At 42.2% G+C, this 23,017-nt stretch overlaps 1 protein-coding gene across 1 annotated transcript in view; it reads right to left on the reverse strand.

Annotated features, from left to right (window-relative positions):
• The window catches only part of PACRG (parkin coregulated), a 482,604-nt gene extending 470,926 nt beyond the window's left edge, over positions 1 to 11,678 (reverse strand). Inside the window, exon 1 of the mRNA XM_072141304.1 lies at positions 11,398 to 11,678. Within this exon, the coding sequence (XP_071997405.1) occupies positions 11,398 to 11,514 (117 nt within the window). The 5' untranslated portion in view covers positions 11,515 to 11,678. The remainder of the gene's footprint in view (positions 1 to 11,397) is intronic.
• Between the last annotated feature and the right edge of the window lie 11,339 nt (positions 11,679 to 23,017).

Raw genomic sequence — 23,017 nt, forward strand, 5'->3', positions numbered from 1 at the left:
AAGAGCCATAGCACTCATGCTAATTTTAGGAGAGGATGTTAAGTAGCGTTGAGACTGCCACTATCAATCAGATGCTGCCATCTAATGCACTAAGTGCTTTCCTTTGCCATCCAAATATCATTAAAGTAGAAACGTGTGAATGTTAGACAAAGAAGTACAATAACAACAACAACAACAACATAACAACATTAGTATTTTATCAATGTGCTTAAGTGTTATCCAATGTTAAATACATTTAGAAATCTGACAAATAAATCTGTAAGAGCTCCTAGGCAAAAATGGTGGTGATCTCCTTGAGGAAGGAAGGGAAATTAAAAATATTACTGTGATATTACTGTTCAAATAATCATATATACTGGAGTTTACCTATTATTAGTTCATTTTGCCCTAATATAGACAAGCACCATCATGAGACAATTACACACAAACCCAGTTTCCTGGCCCAAACCCTGAACCGAAATGCCATACAGCATACAGACCGACTTGCCCTCGTGCAACACCTTTCTTCTGAAACACTGTGGCATTTTAATAGCACCAAGTAACACTTAAATACATTTTTGCATACTACATCTCAGTAACAATTTTTTTGAATTGCAGGGAATGTAGTAAATGACCCTCAGGCCTTATGCCCACTTATATTTAGAATTTGAATAAAATAACTGAATACCAAAACAATGTAAAAACATCTAAAATCAGATGTATCCAGGGATCGCACTAACATTTTTCCAGGAGGGTAATAATGCTCCTCTCACCATTTTTAAGGACATTTTTTAGCCGTTGAGGTGTATGAAATTTTCAGTTATACAAATATATAACTCCTAGATGTATAGAGTGTTAATAGACGTCTATTTATAAAATAATATCATTACAGACGTTTTCTGTGCTTAAGTAGCCAATTGAGATAACTATAGTAATATTTCATCATGTATTAAACAAGTGGTGCACAATCTTTTTATTGTTTCCTCAGAATTTTCAACCCACTGATGTGGGCTGGGGCTGACAACCGCCCCAGAACCCCCAGAGTGAGCTAGGGCTGATGTGGGCTGGGGATGACAACGGCTACAGACGCTCCAGCCTGCGGCCTCTATAGAGTGTCATGTAGAGTGAGGTATATACATAGTACAGAAGTGCAGGGTCCCATCTAAGTCCTTTCCCACTACAGGCAATCCCCAGGTTACAAAGAAGATAGGTTCTTCTAGATTCATTCTCAAGTTGAATTTCTATGCAAGTCGGAACTGTATATTTATAATTGTAGGTCCAGAAAAAGGAAATTTTTCCCAGTGACAAATGTATTTTCAGAATTTTGTGCTGCCATGGGAAGGAGAATTATTAATAAAGCCTCATTACAGACACCTTACAGCTGATCATTGCAGCCTGGGACTATAAAGCAACCTGAGCGCTTCACTAGAGGTCACAGTGGGCAGAGGGGTCCGTCTGTAACTAGGGGTCATCTGTAAGTCATGTCTTTAAGTCATGAACTGCCTGTATATCTACTTCAATTTATACTGTATCGCTGCTTGCCTTGTACCGTTACTGCATTGGGGTCGTCCAACTTAAACAAGTTAAACTTCTGGGGTGAGGGATTTATGTTGATCTCAGTTTTAACTGTGACCCATTATAGAGAAGATTAAATGCATCTTTTCGAAAATGCGCAATCCTGCACTCTTACAACGACAGAAGTAAAGTACAAGCTTATCAGCAATATAAATCTTACAATATACAAGTCACAGTTTTGACTGTGATTCAGATTGAACAATTTATTCATACGCAGACATCAATGAACATTCAAAATCTCCTGTTTTGCTTTTCTTCTTTGACATTTTAGTGATGTGATCAATATCTCTACAGTCTCTCTGGCTGCCATCAAGTCTGCAGTGGATATAAATACCTGACGTTTTATTATGAGCATTGGTGATCGATTGCTGCCTTCTTCTTTGGCAATGATCCTGATTGCTGGCGCACCACTAATTAAGTGCGCAATATATGAGCTATAACATCGCTACTGGTGTATTAATTGTGTCTGGAATCCTCTGCTTCACTGCGCTGCTATTATTTTCATTAGGTTTTCCGCTGCATGAGTGGCAGGGAAATTGTTACACAGACCAATCTGCATTCATCTGTTTCAAAGCAATATGTCTGACCAGTTGTGTTGTACAGGAAAAAACATTCTGTGACCTCAAGTGATATGTTCATTTATTTTACATGAGAATCAGTCAATAGAGACCATCCTCAGAGTAGTCAGACGAGGAGGGTGGTTCTCCTCCTATATATAAAGAATATATATAGCAGGTAAATAACAAAGAGTTGTAGATGGTATAAAGTGGTTATTACGCACATTCTGAGGATAGATCATTGGGAGATGTACCAAGCGAGTGAATACGTTTTATTAGAAGAGTGAATAAAACTTTACATCCCGATACAACCATAATAATAACATGAAAAAATAAAAAGGACTGGAAAATGCTTATTAAATACTGGTTCTGATAACTTGTATGAGCAAACATATTTAGAGGTAAATTCCAATTATTTCTACTTATCTCCTTTTATATCCATTCATTTGAAGGTTACAGGATCCTTGTTTACATGATAGATAGGGGTCTGCTCTCTGAGACTTCACTTGTTGAGGGGTCACTTGAAATAACTGTGCACAAATAAATTAAATCATAGACATATAATAAGGAATTGGAAAGGCAAAATGTTCCCCAATATAGTATAAAAGAATTGCCATGTTTTTCTTGAAAACTGCTTATTATTTACTGCATAGGGGGAAGTGTCATGAGACATGGTAGCCATTCAGAGAGGAGCCACTCTTATACAGCGCTTCTCATTTCCTTTTCGGTGGGTTGACTGGCAGGTCTGGTGAGATTTGGACCCCAGCCAATATGATATTGGCTACACTTATGGTAATCTCATTGATTAACTTAAACTTAGTAACTACAAGACATACCTTTTCTTAGACACTATTCACACATATCACATTGACTTACCTTAACCCCTTAACAACCTGGCCCTTTTTTGTTTTTTTTCATTTCCATTTTTCACTCCCCAAAAATGTATAACTTTTTTATTTTTACACGTAAAGAGCTCTGTGATGGCTTTTTTTCTGCGTAACAAATTGCACTTCATAATTTGTGCCGCTTTCTTGTGGGCTTGTATTATACGGCTTTCACTGTGCGCCACAAATGACATGTCTACTTTATTCTTTGGGTCGGTACGATAACAGGGATAACAAATTTGTATAGGTTTTATAATGTTTTCATACATTTACAAATATTGAAACCTGTACAAAAGGATTATTTTGCCATCTTCTGGCGCCAATAACTTTTTCATATTTTGGTGTACGGAGCTGTGGGTGGTGTCATGTTGTGTGACTTTTGATGACGTTTCAATGCTACAATATTTAGGACTGTACGACCTTTTGATCACTTTTCATAGAGTTTTTTATGTTTTTCAAAATGGCAAAAAAGTGGCATTTTCAACTTTGGGCGCTATTTTCCATTATTATATTTTGATATTATATATTTGATATTATATTTCGGACGCAGTGATACCTTATGATTTTTACTGTTTATTTATATCAGTTCTAGGGAAAAGGGGGGTGATTTGAATTTTTTATTATAATTTTTTTTATTTTTACCATTTTTCAGACCCCTTAAAAAAATAACCCTAGGTTGTCTGATCGTTCCTACCATAAACTACCATACTACAGTATGGCAGTATATGGAGATTTTCCACCTCATTCCTTACAGTATGCAAATCGCACATTGTAATGAATGGGTTAAAACGAGACGGCGACCGATTGCCGCTCCCTGTTGATGTCATGGGGAGCGACGATTGCTAGCACCGATCGCAGGTCTTACTGGTAAGTCTTTGCTGCAATGTGCAGCAAAGACTTACCAGCTATGGAGAGGGCTCAGCCCGTGAGCCGTACTATTGCGGTGCACGTTAGGAAGGGGTTAACTTTGCACCCATATACACTTAGATGCAAGTGATCTCATTTTACTTACTAACTGCTTATACTCAGTGACCTATCTTAAAGGACATCAACCATCAGTTTACTGATGGCAGATGTGTCCTAATAAGGCGCACCAAAGCAATGATGTTCCTCAGGACTTCTTTTATTAAAACTCTATATGCCGCGATTGTGGAAATATGGGGGCACATTTTCTTATCCGGTTTGGAGGAAATCCCGAAAGTGCATTGTCAGTGCACAATGCACTGTGCCGCGATTCCAGGAGATTGTGCGCCCGATATCCTACATGTGTCGCTTCCCCGCTTAGGTCCGCAGCAGTTCACCATATTCCTCCCGGTGCATATAAGTGCATAGTTTGTGACACAATTTTTAAGTTAAATCCTGCGGTTTGTCCAAATCCGTCATCCGATGCCCCCCACATGTAAGCCTGCACGATTGTGACTAAATCCGATCGCGTGCAACACAATCGCCTACTAAATACCTGTCCCAGCAGCGCGATCCCCGAAAATGTTGACGGAAATGTGGCCACGGGACCCTTAGTAAACAAGCCCCATAGAGTTTTAAATGTTATGTTAATTACCCTGGGACATTCTGGCCATATGCGCTGTGAGAAAGAGGCAGGACCTCTAGCACAACGGAAGGAGTGCATAAATTAAAATATTTGGGAAACTTTATTGACCGAATATGTAAATGTAGTTATGCGGCTACTGGGGCGTGGCGTAGCCAGCACGAGGCTACATGGCGCGGTTACTCCACGCCCCAGTAGCCACATTACTCCTCCTACCCTGTTGTGTGCGGCGCGCAGTACCCTGTTGTGTGCGGCGCGCAGTAGCTCCGGCCTCAGAGCTGGGACTGCTCAGCCGGCGTTCTGCGCATGCGCAGAACGCCATCATGACGGACGAGGGCGCGCAGCTACGAGGAGCTGCACGCCACACACAACAGGGTAGGAGGAGTAATATGGCTACTGGGGCGTGGAGTAGCCGCGCTGTGTAGCCTCATGCCGGCTACTCCACGCCCCAGTAGCCGCATAACTACATTTACATATTCGGTCAATAAAGTTTCCCAAAAGTTAGCGGGGACGTGAGGATTAGCTCTAAAAAGAGCTCTCCTCACGTCCCTTACATCCACCTACCACCCGATCTACCTTTATAGGTAGATTCGTGGTGGTAGGTTCCCTTTAAGTTATCACCTTTGCTTTATGGCAAGGTGCTCCATCATTCTGGAAAAGGCATTTTTGATCACCAAACTGCTCTTAGACAGTTGGGAGAAGTTGCTCTTGGAGGACATTCTGGTACCATTCTTTATTCATGGATGTGTTTTTAGGCAAGACTGTGAGAGAGACGATTCTCTTGGCTGAGAAGCAACCCCACAAATGAATGGTTGCAGGATGCTTTACAGTTGGCATGAGACAAGACTGGTGGTATCGCTCACCTTGTCTTCTCCAAACAAGCTTTTTTCCAGATGTTCCAAACAATCGTAAAGGGGATTCATTAGAAAAAAATGACTTTAAACCAGTCCTCAATAGTCCACTCCCTGTACCTTTTGCATAATATCAGTCTGTCCCTGATGTTTTTTTCTGGAGAGAAGTGGCTTCTTTGCTGCCCTCCTTAACACCAGGTCTTGCTCCAAGAGTCTCTGCCTCACAGTGTGTGCAGATGCACTCACACCTGCCTGCTGCCATTCCTGAGCAGGCTCTGCACTGCTGGTAGTCCGATCCTGAAGCTGAAACACTTTTAAGAGACGGTCCTGGCACTTGCTGGTCCTTCTTGGGTGCCCTGGAGCCTTTTTGGCAACAATTGAACCTTTCTCCTTGATGATGCGATAGATTGTTGACTGAGGTGCAATCTTTCTAGCTGCGATACTCTTCCCTGTTAGGCCAGTTTTGTGCAGTGCAATGATGACTGCAAATGTTTCTTTAGAGATAACCATGGTTGACAGAAGAGAAACAATGATGCCAAGAACCAGCCTCCTTTTAAAGTGTCCATGTCCTCATCAACAAGCACACCTGTGTTAATGGAGCAATCATTAAAACAATGTTAGCTGCTCCTTTTAAGGCAGGCCTGCAATGAATTTGAAATGTGTTTGGGGGAAAAAGTTCATTTTCTAGGCAAATATTGACTTTGTTAAGCTGATCAATCTTTATAACATTCTGGAGTATATGCAAATTACCATTATAAAACCTGATGCAGTAGACTTTGTAAAAATGTTATCATTTTCAAAACTTTTAGCCATGACTGCTATTATACTTTTTGTTTCCATGGCCCAAGTGCAGAACTTTACATTTATGTACATTAAACCTTATCAACCATTTCTCTGCCCACTAGAAGTCGGAAGAAGCCATGCTAGGCGAAACCCAGGGTCAAGCAGTAACGCGAAGCTGGCGTCCCATGTTGTGACTTTACATGCGCATTTTTAACATTGTCTTGTGAGTATATTTTATTGAAATAAATCCTGAGTGCCAAAATTGTACTACGCTATCTGCGTGTGAATTTCTTCAAGCAATCCGCCATGATATATAGTGTGAACGAAGGAGGTCACAGGAAAACCGCATTAGTGGTCGTCTGAACAGGGGTATATTCCTATCGGAGGATTCGGAAATTTGTGACGGAGGAGTGTGGATCGAGTTGGCATGAAAATGGATTGATTTGCTGACTAGAAAAATAAAGAAACAGGGGAGAAAAAAAAATCAGGAGCTCTGGTCAGAATATACTTTTTATCATCTGCAAATTTTGAAAATGTCAAGGTCATTAATAAAAATATTAAAAAGAAGTGGCCCCATATACTGACCCCTGTGGCACTCCATTGGTAACGTCAACCCAATCTGAGAATGTCCATTAATGACAACCCTCTGTTTTCTATCACTAAGCCAAATACACAGATTTTCCCCTAGTCTCAGCAGTCTCATTTTATGTACCAACCTTTTATGTGGCACTGTGTCAAATGCCTTTGAAAAGTCCAGATATACAACATCCACAGCGTCCCCCAGATCCAGTTTGGAACTTACTTCCTCATAGAAGCCAATCAGACATAGAAGCCAGTCTGACAGAACTGATCTCTCATAAACCCATGCTGATACTGGGTTATAAGATTAAAGAAAAAAGGTAATGAAGCAGCACTCCGTAGTTGAAGTGAAGTGAATTTTATTCCACCATCATGATGCGACGTTTCGTCTATTCAATCAAGACATTCTCAAGGCTTTTTGATCCTTATTTGTATATTGGTACCACATTTACTATGCATTACTATGGAACATAAACAGTGCTTAGGGAATATTCAAATATTAAAAATAATGGTCTGTCTATCGCGGTACATGTTAATGTAGAACCCGGGGATGTATGCCATCTGGCCCCGGTGATTTATCTATCTTAGTAGTTGTGAGGCGGTGCCGTACCTCTTCCTGGGTTAGTCGACAGTCGAGAAGGCGGAATTCAATAGATTAACCTTTTCCTCATCTCCTTCCACCATGACTCCCATGTTATTCCTCAGGGGGCCCACACTCTCCCCTTTTAGTTTGTTATCATTTATATACTTGAAAAATTATTTCAAAACAGTATTTATTTTTCTCTCTATAATACTGTAACGCCTTATAACTACCTTTGCATTTTAGCACCTTAAAGGCCTTATCTTTCTCGCTTATTGCTGAAGAGAGCCCTCCTTCCTACACCAACTTTTAAGCCACTTATTTACCTCCCTGATCTCCCGCTGCCTTTCTGGTGTGGCATATTGCACAGGCAGTATGGCGAGAAAACTACCTTTGAGGTCCTTGCCCTGAGCTTATGGCCTAAATCCCTGAAATCATTTTTAAGGACCTTCCACCTACCTCTTATTTTGTCATTGGGGCCAAAGTGGACCATGACCCCTGGTTCTTCACCAGCCGCTCCCAGTAATATGTCAACCCGATTCGCAACATGCCGAACCCGAGCACCCGGCAAACAACACACTGTTCGGTATGCACGTTCTTTGTGACAGTTTGCCCTGTGTGTTCCCCTAATAATCGAATCTCCCACTACCAGCACCTGTCTGGCCTTGCCTGTGCTCCCATTACCCTTCTTACTGGAGCAGACAGTCCCCTGGTTGCTAAAGGACATGTCTTGCTACTCTAGATCTGACTCCCTGCAACTCTTCCCTCTATCCCGCCTTCTACATGTTACCCAACTAGTTGCCCCCTTACTTTGCTCCATATTGTCAATTGTCCGCAGCCTTGAAACTTGCTCATTTAGATCCAGAATCTGGGCTTTTTTTTCACACATCCAACACAGCAGTATTCCCCCTCGATTGGCTGTTCAAGGAAAGCATACATGGTGCAGGATGTACACTGTGTAGCATTGCCACTTATGAAGTCCATTGTGCTAATAGGGAATACAAGAGAAATAAGTAAGCAAAGAAGAATTCACAGAAAAAGTAACACAAAAATACAGCAGTTACCTGCTAAAGTCCCTCAAACTTAAGTCCTTTAATCCTAAGTCCCTTTTTGGACACTGCACCATTTAGGATCAATGCACACTCGCTTTTCTGGTTGATCTTAAATAGATTATTTGCCACACTAAGCCGCTGTGTACACTGCAACAAGATCTGGCTGCAAACCACCAAACAAACTGACCACAGAAGTATAAAAAGGCTGATAATTAGATGGCCACACCCACTATTAATTAGGCAGCACCTTTGCTATCCTGTCTAGATAAGCAAGGTGAATGCCTCCCTATACCCCCCTTCCCCCACACACAATATACAGATTATGCAAGTAAAATACCTTCAGCTCTACTTGGTTGCAATAAAACCCACACAAAAGAATATCAGAAAAAAATGTATATGCACTTATCTATTTTTTGCTGGATCCAAAAAAGTACTCCTTCCCTTAATTTTTAAGTCCCATTTTGGACACTGCACCACTCGCCAAAACGCTTGCACACTCGCTTTATTTGCCACACTAAGCCGCTGTGTTCACTGCAACAAGATCTGGCTGCAAACCTATCACATGATAATGTCTTACAGATTCAGGTCCCACCTGTGTATAGAGCCGGGGTGTACAATGTTGGCTTTACTGGTGCAAGACGCAGGGGCTTGGAGCACCAAAGTTCGTTGTGCCTTATTGCCGATCTCTGTAAAAACAAGGAACAATACTCACCTTCCACATTCCCCTACATCAGTCTTCTCTTCCTGTACCTAATTTACACGTTAATGCGCTGCTCTATTGACGGCACATGTGATGATGTCATCACATTGTGTCTCCTGACAATACAGCCATACACTAATGCAGAAGAGAAGTGAACGAAGAGAAGACTGCTGCAGGGGAACGAGTAAGGATTGGATTGAGTATTGGATTTTCTTTTTTTTTTTTACAGCGTTTGGTGGGAAAAGGGGACATTGGAAGGAGATGGTGGGCTCAACTAAAGGAAATGAGACATGGGAGGGGGCATGCTGTAGCAAAGGGGACAATATAAGTGGGGGCTGGGGAGGCTTCTTCAGGAAATGGGATAATATAAGCTAGGCACAGTGTGTTTTGGTGTAGCATGGCTATGAAACTACGACGACAGACTGCATCCCCCCACCCACCAGTCACTGGAGAAAATATATGTTTACATCCAGTCCCTGGGAAAAGAAAGGTTGGGGACCACTGCCTTATTGGATTTATCTCTAGGATTTATTTTTGATCCTGACAGGTTCCCTTTAATGCCTCACTAGTCTAACTAGTGAGGCACTGGAGCAAATAATGGGATATGCAAATATATTTTTCACGTTTTTGTATGGTTTCCTTAACCACACTTTCTTGCATTGTACTGTACCAAAATGCGCACAAAACTGCTTAAACAACTTTCAGCGAAGGCCCTGTGCTTCTTCTCTATTGAGAGATGCCAAACCAACAGCACTCATCACTCCTCCGTGCCAGCACACCTACAGTTGGTCTGAATGAGCCCTTAAAGGTAACCTGTCACCAGGAGACCAATTTTTAGCACTCCCCCAGTCCCCACAGAGAATAGTACATACGCTGCCAAAGTGTTTTTGTATAAAAAATAGGTTTTACAGAAAAAAAGATATGTTATATTGTACCTTTCATTAGCATCTGCTGTGTGACTAGGCAGTTGCCTAATGGGAGGGGCTGGAAAGGAGTAGTTGCCCCCCACCCTTGGGAAACATGTGACCTTTTCAAATATATGAATAACTCCCATCCATCGTGATTGGCTGTAGAGTAGCAGGGGGCGTCGCTAAGAAAGTGATGGGTGTTTTCATATATTTGAAAAGGTCACATGTTTCCCAAGGGGGGGGGAGAGAGACTGCTCCTTTCCAGACCCTCCCAATTGCCAACTGCCTAGTCACACAGCAGATGCTAATGAAAGGTGCAATATAACATATCTTTTTTTCTGTAAAACCAATTTTTAATACAAAAACACTTTGGCAGTGTATGTACTATGCTCTGTGGGGACTGGGGGAGTGCTAAAAATGGGTCTCCTGGTGACAGGTTCCCTTTAATAGACTACACAGGGTACTTAGATAAAGTGGCTTTAATGCATCTGTAAGGCTGATGTGCTATGAAATACCATTCAAACCCTGTCACTGCTCCAACCAGTGCACAGTCTGTTTCACGGAGCCACTGCTGCTGAACAATTCTATCTTAGGCCTCATGCACACAAATGTGTGTTCTACATTATCCAATAAATTGCCTCTTTAGTACAACAGTCTCTATTGGGGAGGGATGTTGTGGTCCTTGGATGAAGAATTCGATGACATTAATGTTGGATAGATTTTTCTATAGCAGTTCCTCAGTTATTCCTCAAGTTAATCGTATCCTGCACACTGGATTTTAGATTTACTGTGGTAGTCATTTTTTTAATTACACCTTAGGAATTTACATATTTATATTTGTAGCCCTGTATTACCTATATAGCAAGATTACCCAAACAAGTCAAAACAGAATTGTCTAACAGCAAAATCAGATCACAATCTGATTTAACTCTGAGGCCATTGTTAAGAAAAGTAGTGGATAATTTTCTAGGATCTGATGGGGTTACCATCCATAGGTATAAAATACAAAGAGGAGAACACTCCTCCATCCCCAACAAATCAGCCGTGACTGCTGAAAAGTGTAGGACATCGCGCAATCATCTCTCACTTCAGGTTGGGAGTGCTTGCACATCACCTGCCTTTTGGTTAGTTTAATGCAATTGTTACATATTTAACATTTGTGAAAGAACAAGACAAGTAATATCTTATATGATAAATTTAGTCTTGTGTGCCACTTATGGAAATCACGAATGGAACTTTTATGCCATATGATGATCAGAAGTGAAAGGCAGCACATACTGTGCCCATGATGCACATCTAGTAGCACATATGGAATCATTGTTTTGGGAGATCAGTGACACATAGTAAAGAGGTGAATGCAGGCTTCTTACACATGTCAGGCAGCCACATTATGTTTCTCTTACTATTGAATTCTTCATCAAGGCTTGGACAGTGAAGCCCTCAGTGGAAGCAGAAGCTTTGCTCTTGGTCTTGGAGCTCTCTCTCTGCGTTGTCTTGCTGCTAGTGCCTTCGATCACCATCTTCCCAATGCTACGCTGATCAGATCGGGGGTGATTGCTGTGAAGCCTATACAAGCAGTGCTCCTGTTTATTACTGCACACGCTGACCCTTGTTGCTAGGCAACGTGTCAACTCTGCTCGTGAAGTATCACGTGACACTGAGAGCTCCACAGACCGGAAGTGAAATCTCCTTCCCTGAGCTAGACTGCTGCTGGGCTGCACCACCCGGAAGAAGAAGGAGGCAGACTGTGGCCAATCAGGGCGATTGCTAGGAGACCATGCTGGCGTGCTGTGTTTCCCCTGAGGAAAGCACACATGTACCAAACAGCGTGTAATAGGAGATAGGGAGGGCTATGTACATCACACAGCCGGATCTATATACTGATGGCCAATGTATAAAATAGAGTGAATACCAAGATAAATGTAATAGTTAAGGCTGTGAGCTGCTGCAGTCTAACATTCCACAGCATCTCTCCTTGTTTCACATGTTTAACCCTCACAGCACTCGGCCCTTTTGCATTTTTGCATTTCTGTCTTAAAGGGGTTGTCCGAGAGTTCTGAAAAAAACTAAAGGTGGCCGGGAGAGGGCTGCTTACAAAAATTAAGTCCTACTTACCTTCCGGTGCCCACTATTTTACTATTCCACGCAATGTACTGGAAATGCAGTAAAATTGCAGCTCTTTTCGCAGCTGTAATCAAAGTGTTTTCCTGTGAGCTCTGCTATGGCATTTATTGTGGGGTCCAAATGACGACTCCCCTTTATTCTTTGGGTCGGTACAAACATGGACATACCAAATTTATATAGGTTTTAACAGTGGCGTAACTAGAAGCTGATGGGCCCCAGTGCAAAGTCTGTGCCAGGCCCCCGACTATAATGTATGGTGTATAGTAATAGTCTTCTCATATGGGAAAGTGACATCATAAGGGCCCCAAAACCTCTTGGGCCCAGGTGCGATCGCAGCCTCTGCACCCCCCAATTTACACATATGGGTTTTAATAGATTTTTTTTTTTTTAATCTTTTGTACAAAATAAACTTTGAATTTTGCATATTCTGACAAAAAGAAAAATTATACTTTGGTGTACAAGATTTATCCTAATTTGGAACCTATATGACCTTTTGGTTACTTTGTATTCAAATATTTATGCAAAAAAGTGGTGATTCAGACATTTTACATTATGACATTCAGGGTAAGGCATAATTGTTTTTATATTTTGATGGAACGGCATTTTGGGATGTGAGGAAAACTAACAGTTCCAATGTTGTAGATGTGTTTTAGTGGGTGATTTTCAAGGGATTATCTGCGATTAATAAATTAGGGCAGTGCTGGGGCAGGCTTTTTAAAAATAACAAACGTACTCACCTGCTGTGCAACCAAAAATTTTGCTTCTCAGTAAAGTTTTTTTATTATTCCATGCTGTGTACTGCACTGGGAAAATGGAGAAAATGTGTATTATGATGAAATTGGCAAAAAAAAAAAACGCATTTGCATCACTTTCTTGTAGGCTCAGTTTTTACGACTTTCACTCTGTGCTAACAACTCTGTTTTATTCTTTGGTTCAGTAAGATCACGATGATACCAAATTTACACAGATTTTATTGCGTTTTAATACATCTTCAAAAATTTAACGAATGTGTACTAAAAAATAAATACATTTTCGCAATTTTCTTCTGGTGTACGGAGCTGTCATTTTCTTGAGAAATGAGCTGACTTTTTCATTGCTACCATTTTGAGGACTGTGTGACATTTTGATCACTTTTTATAAAAAAATTTTATGTGATGTAAAATAGTGTAAAAGTAACTTTTCGGACATTTGGCCGCTATTTTCCCTTATGGGGTTCAACACCAGCAATAACCGGTTTTATATTTTGTTAGATTGGGCATTTTGAGACGTGGCTATACCTAATATGTTCGTGTTTTTTTACTGTTAATTACATTTTATATCAGTTCTTGGGAAAGAGTGGTGATTTAAACTTTTTGGTTTTTAAAAAATGTTTTAACTTTTTTAAAAAAAAAAATTTAACTTTTTTTTTTTATCTTTTACTATTTCTTAGACCCTCAAGGGTAAATTAACCCTAAATGGTCTGATCGTTCCTGCCATATACTGCAATACTTCTGTATTGGGGTTAGGGTTAGGGTATACCATATACTGTGTTGCAGTATATGGTATTTTTACTCAGTATTAATTACAATGAGCCACTTTAAACACACAGGGACACGGCTCAGCGAGACATTGGCGCAGGATGCCGGAGGGACAGAGAAGGTGAGTACAGGTTTTTTTTTAAAAAATCCCTCCCAGCCTTCCTGCAGAATTTTAAAAACACTTGGACAACTCCTTTAATAATGAAAAGGTAGGTGCCTAGACTAGCTTTCTCAGGCTGTTGGATAGACCCTTATATGAGTAAAATGCTCCCTTCTCTGCCAAACACCTTCACGTAGTAACTTATTAGAGACCAACACGTTTGACAGTGACTGTACAGTAAGTTCAAAAGATCCTCCGATAACTTAGTGCTAGCAACAAATATTTGTTCTTTTTCTGCATGGACCTATCAATTCTCTGTCACACTCTATAGGCAATGGCGCATGGATGCGCATTGATGCCTGGTTACACCAAATGGACACCATAGTCTGCCGTATTCCTATAATCATAGCTTCAAATGCTGCTTTAACTGGAACGAGGGCTGTGGAGTTGGTGACAATTTTGGTGGAGTCATAGTGGTAGTCGGAGTGGTAATAAAATAGACTGACTCTGACTCCACAAACATATATTTAATTATGAAAAATTTAACATTTTGTTTAAATGTCTGTTCTATTCCTGATATAATAATCTAGGCCTGGGGTGCACAACATTTATTGTCCAAGGGCCATACTTTCATACTGCTAAAATTTACGGGGCTGCTTCAGTAACCAGTACCCTGCACCAACAACCACAGTACAGTACAAAATGCCACCCCAGAAATTATAAATGCCCCTGTACAGCAATAAATACCACCCCAGAAACCAAATCCCAGATAATAGTATATAACCCAGCAGAGAATATAATAATACTGGAGACCCCATGCAAAAATAACAATACTGGAGACCTCCAGAGCAGACTGATACTGAAGACCCCCATTATTATAATACTGGAATCCCCATAGAAGATAATACTGGAGACCCCTAGAGCATAAAACTAATAATGCTGGAGACCCAGATCAGACAAAATAAATAAATCCTTCTCCTTTCCTACCTCTTCGTCTCCTCCCTGCACCACACAGCAGATTCTTCTCTTCTCCATGTTCTGCTCTGCTCCGAGTCCCATTCTGGTTGTATGCAGCAGCATAAGGACACGGGAACAGTGCAGTACAGCAGACAGGTACAGGTCCGCTCCTGCAACGTTCTGTTCTGGGTCCTAACCTAGATGCATACAACCAGTGTCAGGAGTCAGAGCACAGAGCGGAGTAGCAGGTGAGGTCCTGGGAACAGTGAGAACTTTTTAGCTGCAGTCACAGCTAGCGGCCTCCTGCACCAATTATCTGCCTTCAGTTATGTTACATCAGTTATGGAAGTGCTCTTTGGACTATCAGCAGACCACAACTCGTGGCTTGACAAGCTGCATGTGGCCTGTCTGCACGGGTTGTGCACCCCTGATCCCCCTTTTAAGATGAAATGAATGTGCCTGTGTCACGCCCCTTCTCCTAAATCGAGCTTCTCTATACAGTGATCAAAAGTGGGGAAAGGAATTGTAGGTATAGTTTGTGATGCCAGTCGAGATGTTCAACCGGGATGTGGTCGACTTGGGCCCCTGGGAGATAGGTGTTGAAGGTCAGTGTGATGTTTAACCCTTCCCGGCTAGGTCTGGCTCCCAGTGGATGGATAGAAGAGTAAGTCACTTGCCTGGTCCTGATGGTGCCCAAAGAATTGACTCACACTTGAACTTTAACTGCAAAGACACCGGCCACCTTGGTGAGCTAACCTCCTAACTGTGCTCCTTATAGGCACTCCACTTTCCGATCAGTGCTAACTCACTATGGTTCTGCTTCTGCCTGGTTCCTCAGAGCCCCAGGCTCTTCTGCCTGTCTTCTCTAGATCATCGTAACATCCAGCTCTAACTATTCCCTTCTTCTTCCCATATGCTGCTCTGGTCACCTTGGCTACCTTCCTTTATTAACATATAGCAATTAAAGATACGTTCACAGTACACTGGCATTGCTGCAGGACCCGACAATTTATACAAAGTGAAGGGTGCTACATTCCCCTTTCCTTAAAATGTAGCATGTCCTAGTACGACTTTTACACATTCATATACATTGGCAGAAATTACAAGTTACAAAAATATTGTTCAGTCTTCAATTAAAAAGCTGGTGGGTTTAACCTCGCATAAAACTTAGCAACTGTGTAAGGTAGGATAGGTTATCCCTGCTGCACATTAACACATCACATGGTTCCTGCGTTCTAAAAATGCCAACGGAACCTTACCTGGATTCAATATCCCTTCCAGAGGGTAGGCATCCAGAAATCCTGTCTGGAGTGGCTTCTAACAACACTATATCCCAAATTCTCTATGATTGCTGAACCCCTGGGCATTAGGTTTGGGGTTGTTCGTCATTGAGGCCAAACACACTACTCAGTTTTCCACAGGCTATAAAAGCTACTGAGGCTTTGGGACTGATACTCTGTTCCCGCATTTCGTCCCGGTAAGAACATCCCATGCCTATACTAGCGACCCACCTACTTATCACTCTCAAGACAATATTTTGTTCCTTTAAAGTAACCAGCCTTTACATTTAGATAGTTGGTGGAGGGACTACTCCCCTTTACACATGAGGATATAAAATACACTTAGCTTAATATACATTTTATGTCAATAATACATTCACATGGGTACATGGCAATAGTAGTTTCAACAAATTTCCTACATCTTGGTCCGAGGTGTGGATGACAGCCACAAACCACCTAACTAAGTTGGTCTCTGGGAACAGTTCATAGCGCACAGAACATATTTTGTTGCTGTGCCAGCTGTTTTTGAAATACTGTTGTGGTTGGTAGAGCAGACAAGTCTTACCACCAGATTTTGTGAACAGTCATCAAAGAGGTGGACTCTCTTTTAATCCAACATGGCATGAGGAGCGGGTCACTGGCTCCCAGAATGAGAACAGTCACTTAGCGGAAGACATAGTCCTTCTCACTCTGCTGAGGGCAAAGTTTTTTAACCGTTGCAAACATATTATAGTCCAATAAACTTAGTCCATATCTAAGGAACATTAATTGTAATAAATTATACGCTACACCGTAATCATTACTTGGTTACTACTATATCATAACTACGCTGGGATCTGCGCAATAATGGAATGCCAGAAGACCTTCTACAACTTTTTGGACTCAACACATGATAGAACAACTAGATCAGGGGTTGTTGGCCTGGGAAGACATATTTTGAAACCTTTGGATACAGCAACAAAGACATTAATGCTTGTCCTTATCAGCATCATATTAACCCTTCATGACCCCTTCATAGTTGAGTACCTGCCACACTAGTGAAGAATCAGTATACAACGCTCCTCCCTCTTTGTATTGTGGATACAGCTCGATTGTTTGGCAGTTTATAATCAAAAATGATCCATATGATAAACAAACTGCAGAACTGAATGAATATAATTGGTCACTAAGTAATACAATTATGGCACAGAAAATGGCATGCAAAAATGTAATCTAGGTATTACTGCACACTATTTACTGACAACAGTACCTTTATCTATAATAATAATAATCTTTATTTATATAGTGCCATCAAATTCCGTAGTGCTTTACAAATCATAGGGGACATATACAACTCTATTACATTACAAAGAACAAACAGTCATATGGAACAATAGGAGTGAGGGGCCCTGCTCACAAGAGCTTACAGACTGTGAGGATGAGGAGGTGACACAAGAGGTTGTATAATGGTCCAGCCATTCTATATAAGGGAGCAATATAAAATAATTTAATAAATAATTTAATAAATAAAAAGTTTGCTGCTTGAACCAGCCATCAGCCGCCATCTTATTTACAGCATCCTAGGTGAAAAAGACTGCAGAAAAGCCTGGAGCTTGGTAAATATCTGCTGTTCGCCAAATAACAGATTGGAGGAGGACATAGGATGGATTAGTAAAGGGAGAGTCCACGTTTCATCCAGTTAGCGAGTATGATAGGCTTGCCTAAAGAGATGGATTTTAAGAGCACGTTTGAAACTTTGAAGGGTGGGTATTAGTCTGAGAGTCCGGAGAAGGGCATTCCAGAGAATTGGAGGTACTCGGGAGAAGTCCTGGAGATGTGCATGAGAGGTTTGAATTAAGGTAGAGATTAATCTAATGTCACTGGCAGATCGAAGAGCACGGGAAGGGCGATAGACTGAGATGAGAGAAGAGAGATAGGGAGGTGCAGCATTATTCAGAGCTTTGTGGATTAGGGTTATTATTTAAAAGTGAATACGGAAGGAGACAGGCAGCCAGTGCAGTGATTGGCATAAACTGGAAGCATCTGTGTAGCGTTTGGCCTGAAAGACGAGCCTGGCTGCTGCATTAAGAATAGATTGAAGAGGAGAGAGATTAGTGAGTGGAAGACCGATTAGTAGGGAGTTACAGTAGTCTAGTCAAGAGTGAATAAGTGAAACAATTAGCATTTTAGAAGTTTCAAATATCAGAAACGGTCAGATTCTGGAGATGTTTCTGAGATGCATCCGGCAAGAGCAAGCAAGAGATTGAATATATGGTGAAAAGGAGAGGTCAGAGTCCAGCACAAACCCAAGACAGCGGGCCTGCTGCCTCGGTGCTATAGTGATCCCACAGACCGAGATGGAGAGGTCAGGGTTGGGTTGGTTAGTAGATGATGAAAAGAAAAGAAGTTCAGTCTTAGAAAGATTAAGTTTCAAGAAGAGAGAGGACATGATGTTAGAGACAGCATAGAGACAGTCACTAGTGTTCTGGATTAAGGCAGGGGTGATGTTACGTGCAGAATTCCTAATCTAGGTATTAATGCAAGCTATTCACTGACAAGATCACCTTTACGTTCTAGCTATTAGTGCGCACTATTCACTTACAACAGCACCTTTAAAATATAGATAGTACTGCTAAGTATTCCGTGATAGGGCCTTCAAGATATAATCAGTACTGCAAAGTATTCACTGATAGCACCTTTATTATATATTTAGCACTGCAAATAATTCACTGATAGCACCTTTTTTTTTATAAACGTAGCACTGCAAAGTATTTACTATCAGCACCTTTGGTATATACGTAGCGTTGCAATTTATTTTCTGACAAGGCCTTCAAGATATAAGCACTACTGCAAAGTATTCCCTGACCAAGCATTGAAGATGAAAGCAGTACTTCAAAGCATTCACTGACAGCACGTTTGAAGGGGTTTTCCATCAAACAAAAGTTAGCCCCTGACCACAGGATAGGTCCTAACGAGGGGTCCGATGGTGTCCCACGTACCTCCGTCCGACCCCTCGTTGCTCCGTCATACTAATGGAGCAGTTGACCATGCATGACCGTTCTGCTCCATTAATCTCTATGGAGCTGGCGGAGATCCCCGAGCGACGTGATACAAAACTGAGAGAACATGGACCCTTCTATTTACTAAAATACAGATTTAGTGAAAATGAAATATAGAAATATAGGGATTTTTCAAACACTAGCACTACTATTTTTTAAAAAAAGGATGCAGTGAATACATTCTCAGCAATTTAGGTAAGTATGGTTGAATCTAACTGTAGCACTGCTATTTTGTAAAAACAGACTCGTCTCCATGGGTATTGACCCCAAATTTGGGGGTTCTGATTCGCTAATCACTAGAGCCAACACAACATCAAAAATAATTAATTATTTTGGAGCATTGCATGCAATAAATAAACTGCTGCAAGCTTCTCATAGCTGTTTCATTTTCGGTGACACCGCTGATGGCAATAGAAGAACACTTCCCAGGCTGAAAATATGGAATGAAATAGAACCTGCCCCATCTCTTCCTTCATAGGCAGTTGTCTTATGCACAGGTCACAGAGTCTACAGCCATATGCATGAGCTCATAGGGGACAGGCAGGAGGTCAAGACAGGTGGCAAAGGTTCAGGGTAGGCAGAGCAGAAGGTCAAGGCTGGCAGCAGAGGAAGCTTAAACGAGAACAGGTCCAGGGTCACAACGGGAAATCACACTTATCGCAAAAGTCATGGAAAACAAGCTTTTTCTAAGGCTGTGAGGCAAAAAGATCTGGCAGGGAGTGCAGGAAGAGGAGCATTCTGGGAAATGGCGATCGCCAATTAAGGTGCTGGCCCTTTAAATCTGCTGAAGCTGGTGTGCGCACGCCCTAGAAGCTGGGGATGCGCGCACACGGCCAACGGGCTGGAGGCAGGAGGTAGGTGAGACGCCATATGGGACAGTACCCCCTTCCTTCAGCCTCCCCCTTTTCTTGGGCTGGAGAAATCTCTGAAGGAGATCATGGTCCAAGATATTGTCCTCAGGCTCCCAAGATCTCTCCTCTGGCCTGAACCCCTTCCAGGCAACCAAAAAGAACCGCTTACCTATTACCTTCAAATCTTCATATCTAGGATCTCTTTTAACTCGGAGATGATAGTGGAGTCAGCCTCAGGAGGAGGCACTTGTTGGGAGAAGTAATTCATGATTACAGGCTTGAGCACCAAGGAGTTCGGGAAGCACATGGTGGGAGGAAGGAGCAGCTTGTAGGACACCAGATTGATGCGACTCAGCACCTCGAAGGGACCAAGGAAACGAGGACGAAGCTTGTTGCCAGGGATCTTTAGCCGGACATACCTGGAGGACAACCAGATTTTGTCATCTGGAGAGAAGAAAGGAGGAGGCCTGCGTTTTTTATCAGCCTGGAGCTTGGTTCAGGCAGAAGCCTGTAACATGGAAAGGTGAGTCTGCTCCCAAATGGACTACAGGTCCTGTATCAATTCCTCAACAGCAGGAACATCCGATGACACTGGCAGAGGAAGAGGAGGGCGTGGATGCAGTCCATAATTGATAAAAATTGGAGCGGAGCATGCGGATGCTGAGTTCAAGAAGTTGTAAGAAAACTCTGCCAATGGCAAGAGAGTAGACTAATCGTACTGACGGGCAGAAACAAAAGGCAGAGATAGCAGCTCAGGGTCTGGTTAACTCTTTCCACCTGCCAATTAGACCGAGGATGATAGGCGGACGAAAAGTCCAATTTCACTTGAAGTTGGTGCAGAGGGATCGCCAGATTTTAGAGACAAATTGAACGCCTCGGTCAGAGACCATGTGCTGGGGAAGTCCATGGAGTTGGAAGATATGATGGAAGAACTGGCTAACAAGACGTGGAGCAGACCTGGCAGAGGCACAAAATGGGACATTTTGGAAAAACGGTCGGTTACCACCAAGGTGACGGTGTCGCCTGATGAAGGCGACAGATCCATGATGAAGTCCATATCCACTTGAGTCCATGGGCAGCTGGGTATCATCAACGGTAGAAGAACAGCAGGTTTGAGACAGGAAGCACAGGAACCCACAAAGTCCTAAACATCCTTGACCAGATCTGGCCACCAATAGAATCTGGAAATGAGGGCGACAGAGTGCTGCACCCCAGGGTGCCCAGCCACACATGAGCAGTGTCGAAGATCCACAGGAGAGGCCAGTACCAGTCGCTCAGGAGGGATGACATGCCAAGGAGCTGGTTCTTCCCCAATGACATCCGAGGCACCAGCCGGGAAGAGGACTTACGTATGAACCCCCTCTGCAGGTTCTCTTCGATGTAGTCCGACATCGGGTTGCTGCGGGTTTTGGCACTGAGAGTGGGTACAACTGACCCCGAGGAGGAGACATACCCGGCAAAGTCTCAGCTTGGTTCTTCAAAAAGATGTTAACAAAGTCCTGATAGCAAGCTGGAAGACCCTCCAGAGGCTTGGGAGCCACAGAAGAAACCATGACTGGTACTGGATGAGGAATCTTCATACAGAGAGACTGCCAATAAGGACCCCAATGAAGGATCTTCCCTGTCTTCCAGTTAAGAACGGGTGCATGGAGCTGCAACCAAGGTAGACTTAACAGGATTGAAGACGTGGACTGTGGTAGCACATAATAAGTCTCTCTTTGTGCAACACACTGACCTGCAAAGACAGAGGATTTTGCCACTTACAGAGTAGATGATCAAAGGCTTCTCGAGGCGAACCACGGGAAGGTAATGCCGGGAGACCAAGAAGGCCAAATGTGGAACTGAGCAGTGAGCTTACTGCATGGATACATTTAAAGAACCAATCTTACTACATAGATACAGTGTAAGAACCAAGCTTACTAAATAAATACAGGACCAGAACAAGATTACTACATAGAAACAGCACCAGAACCAAGACTAATACATAAATACAGACCAAGATTACTTTATCCTTATACTGCCTTATATTTCCAAAGATTTAACATAATGTCTAATGCAGGGTTATAAATCTGCCACAATATTAGGTTGTCTCTATGTAGGTCACCCTCAGAAGAAGATAACAGACAGTCACAGAACAGGGGAGATGATGCATAATTGTCAGTTCATGGGTAATGCCAGCACTTACTGTTAATCTGGTTATAGTGCCTTTGAATTTCTCTTCTCTATACCCTCCATGTCAACACAAACTTGAAAATGTTCTGCTCACAGTAGCCAATATTGTCACAATAGTCATTAGTTACATTTCCCCCATAGTAGGCAAGTCAAAGTGCCTCATGACAGCTAATATAGTAACACATGCCTTACCATAGCCAATATAATTATAAGTAGCCAATGTATTTTCAGTGCCCCCACAGTAGTAAGATAGTCACAGGGGCCCATAGTAGCTAATATGGTCACAGTGGTCTCATAGTAGCCGAGTATAAGTGACCCCCAGAATAGCCAATTCACAATGTTCACCAAAGTAGCCAATTCAAAATTTTAGAGAAGGTCAAAATCAGTTCATGGTAAAGAGAAAAAAAAACTCTCTGCTCACCCAACCACTCTTGCAAACCACCGAAATTTGTGCTCATGTGGCGGTGCACGCTGCCAAATCACTGACCTGATGATCCACTGTGCAAACAAACACTGGCTTGGGCCACTCAAGGATCATCCACAGGAATTATGCACATAAAGGAGCACATTTATTTCCCCTTGCCCTGCGGAGTTCACGAAAGTGCACTGTCCAACGATCATGCCATGTGCCGCGATTCACTAAGATCGTGTGCCCGAGTTCACCTTATTCTACCCGGTGTATGTAAGTGCTTGATCTTGCAACACAATTTTAAAATTATATCCTGCGATCAGTCCGAATCAGTCGGATCGTCCGACGGCCCGCCCCCTGATTTCTGTTGCAATGAAAGCCAGCGCAGCCGTGCCACAATCCCATCATGTGCAACACAATCCCCAGTTAAATACCTGTCCCAGTGGTGCAAATCCCGGGAAGGTCGGAAAAAACTACGAAATTGCAGCCAAGGACCCTTAGTAAATAAGCCCCAAAATCTATCTTTATTGATTGCTATGAGTGCATTACAGATGGATAAAAAATATAAAGATCAA

Source organism: Engystomops pustulosus, chromosome 3 (genome assembly GCF_040894005.1).
Source record: "Engystomops pustulosus chromosome 3, aEngPut4.maternal, whole genome shotgun sequence".
NCBI lineage: Eukaryota > Metazoa > Chordata > Amphibia > Anura > Leptodactylidae > Engystomops > Engystomops pustulosus.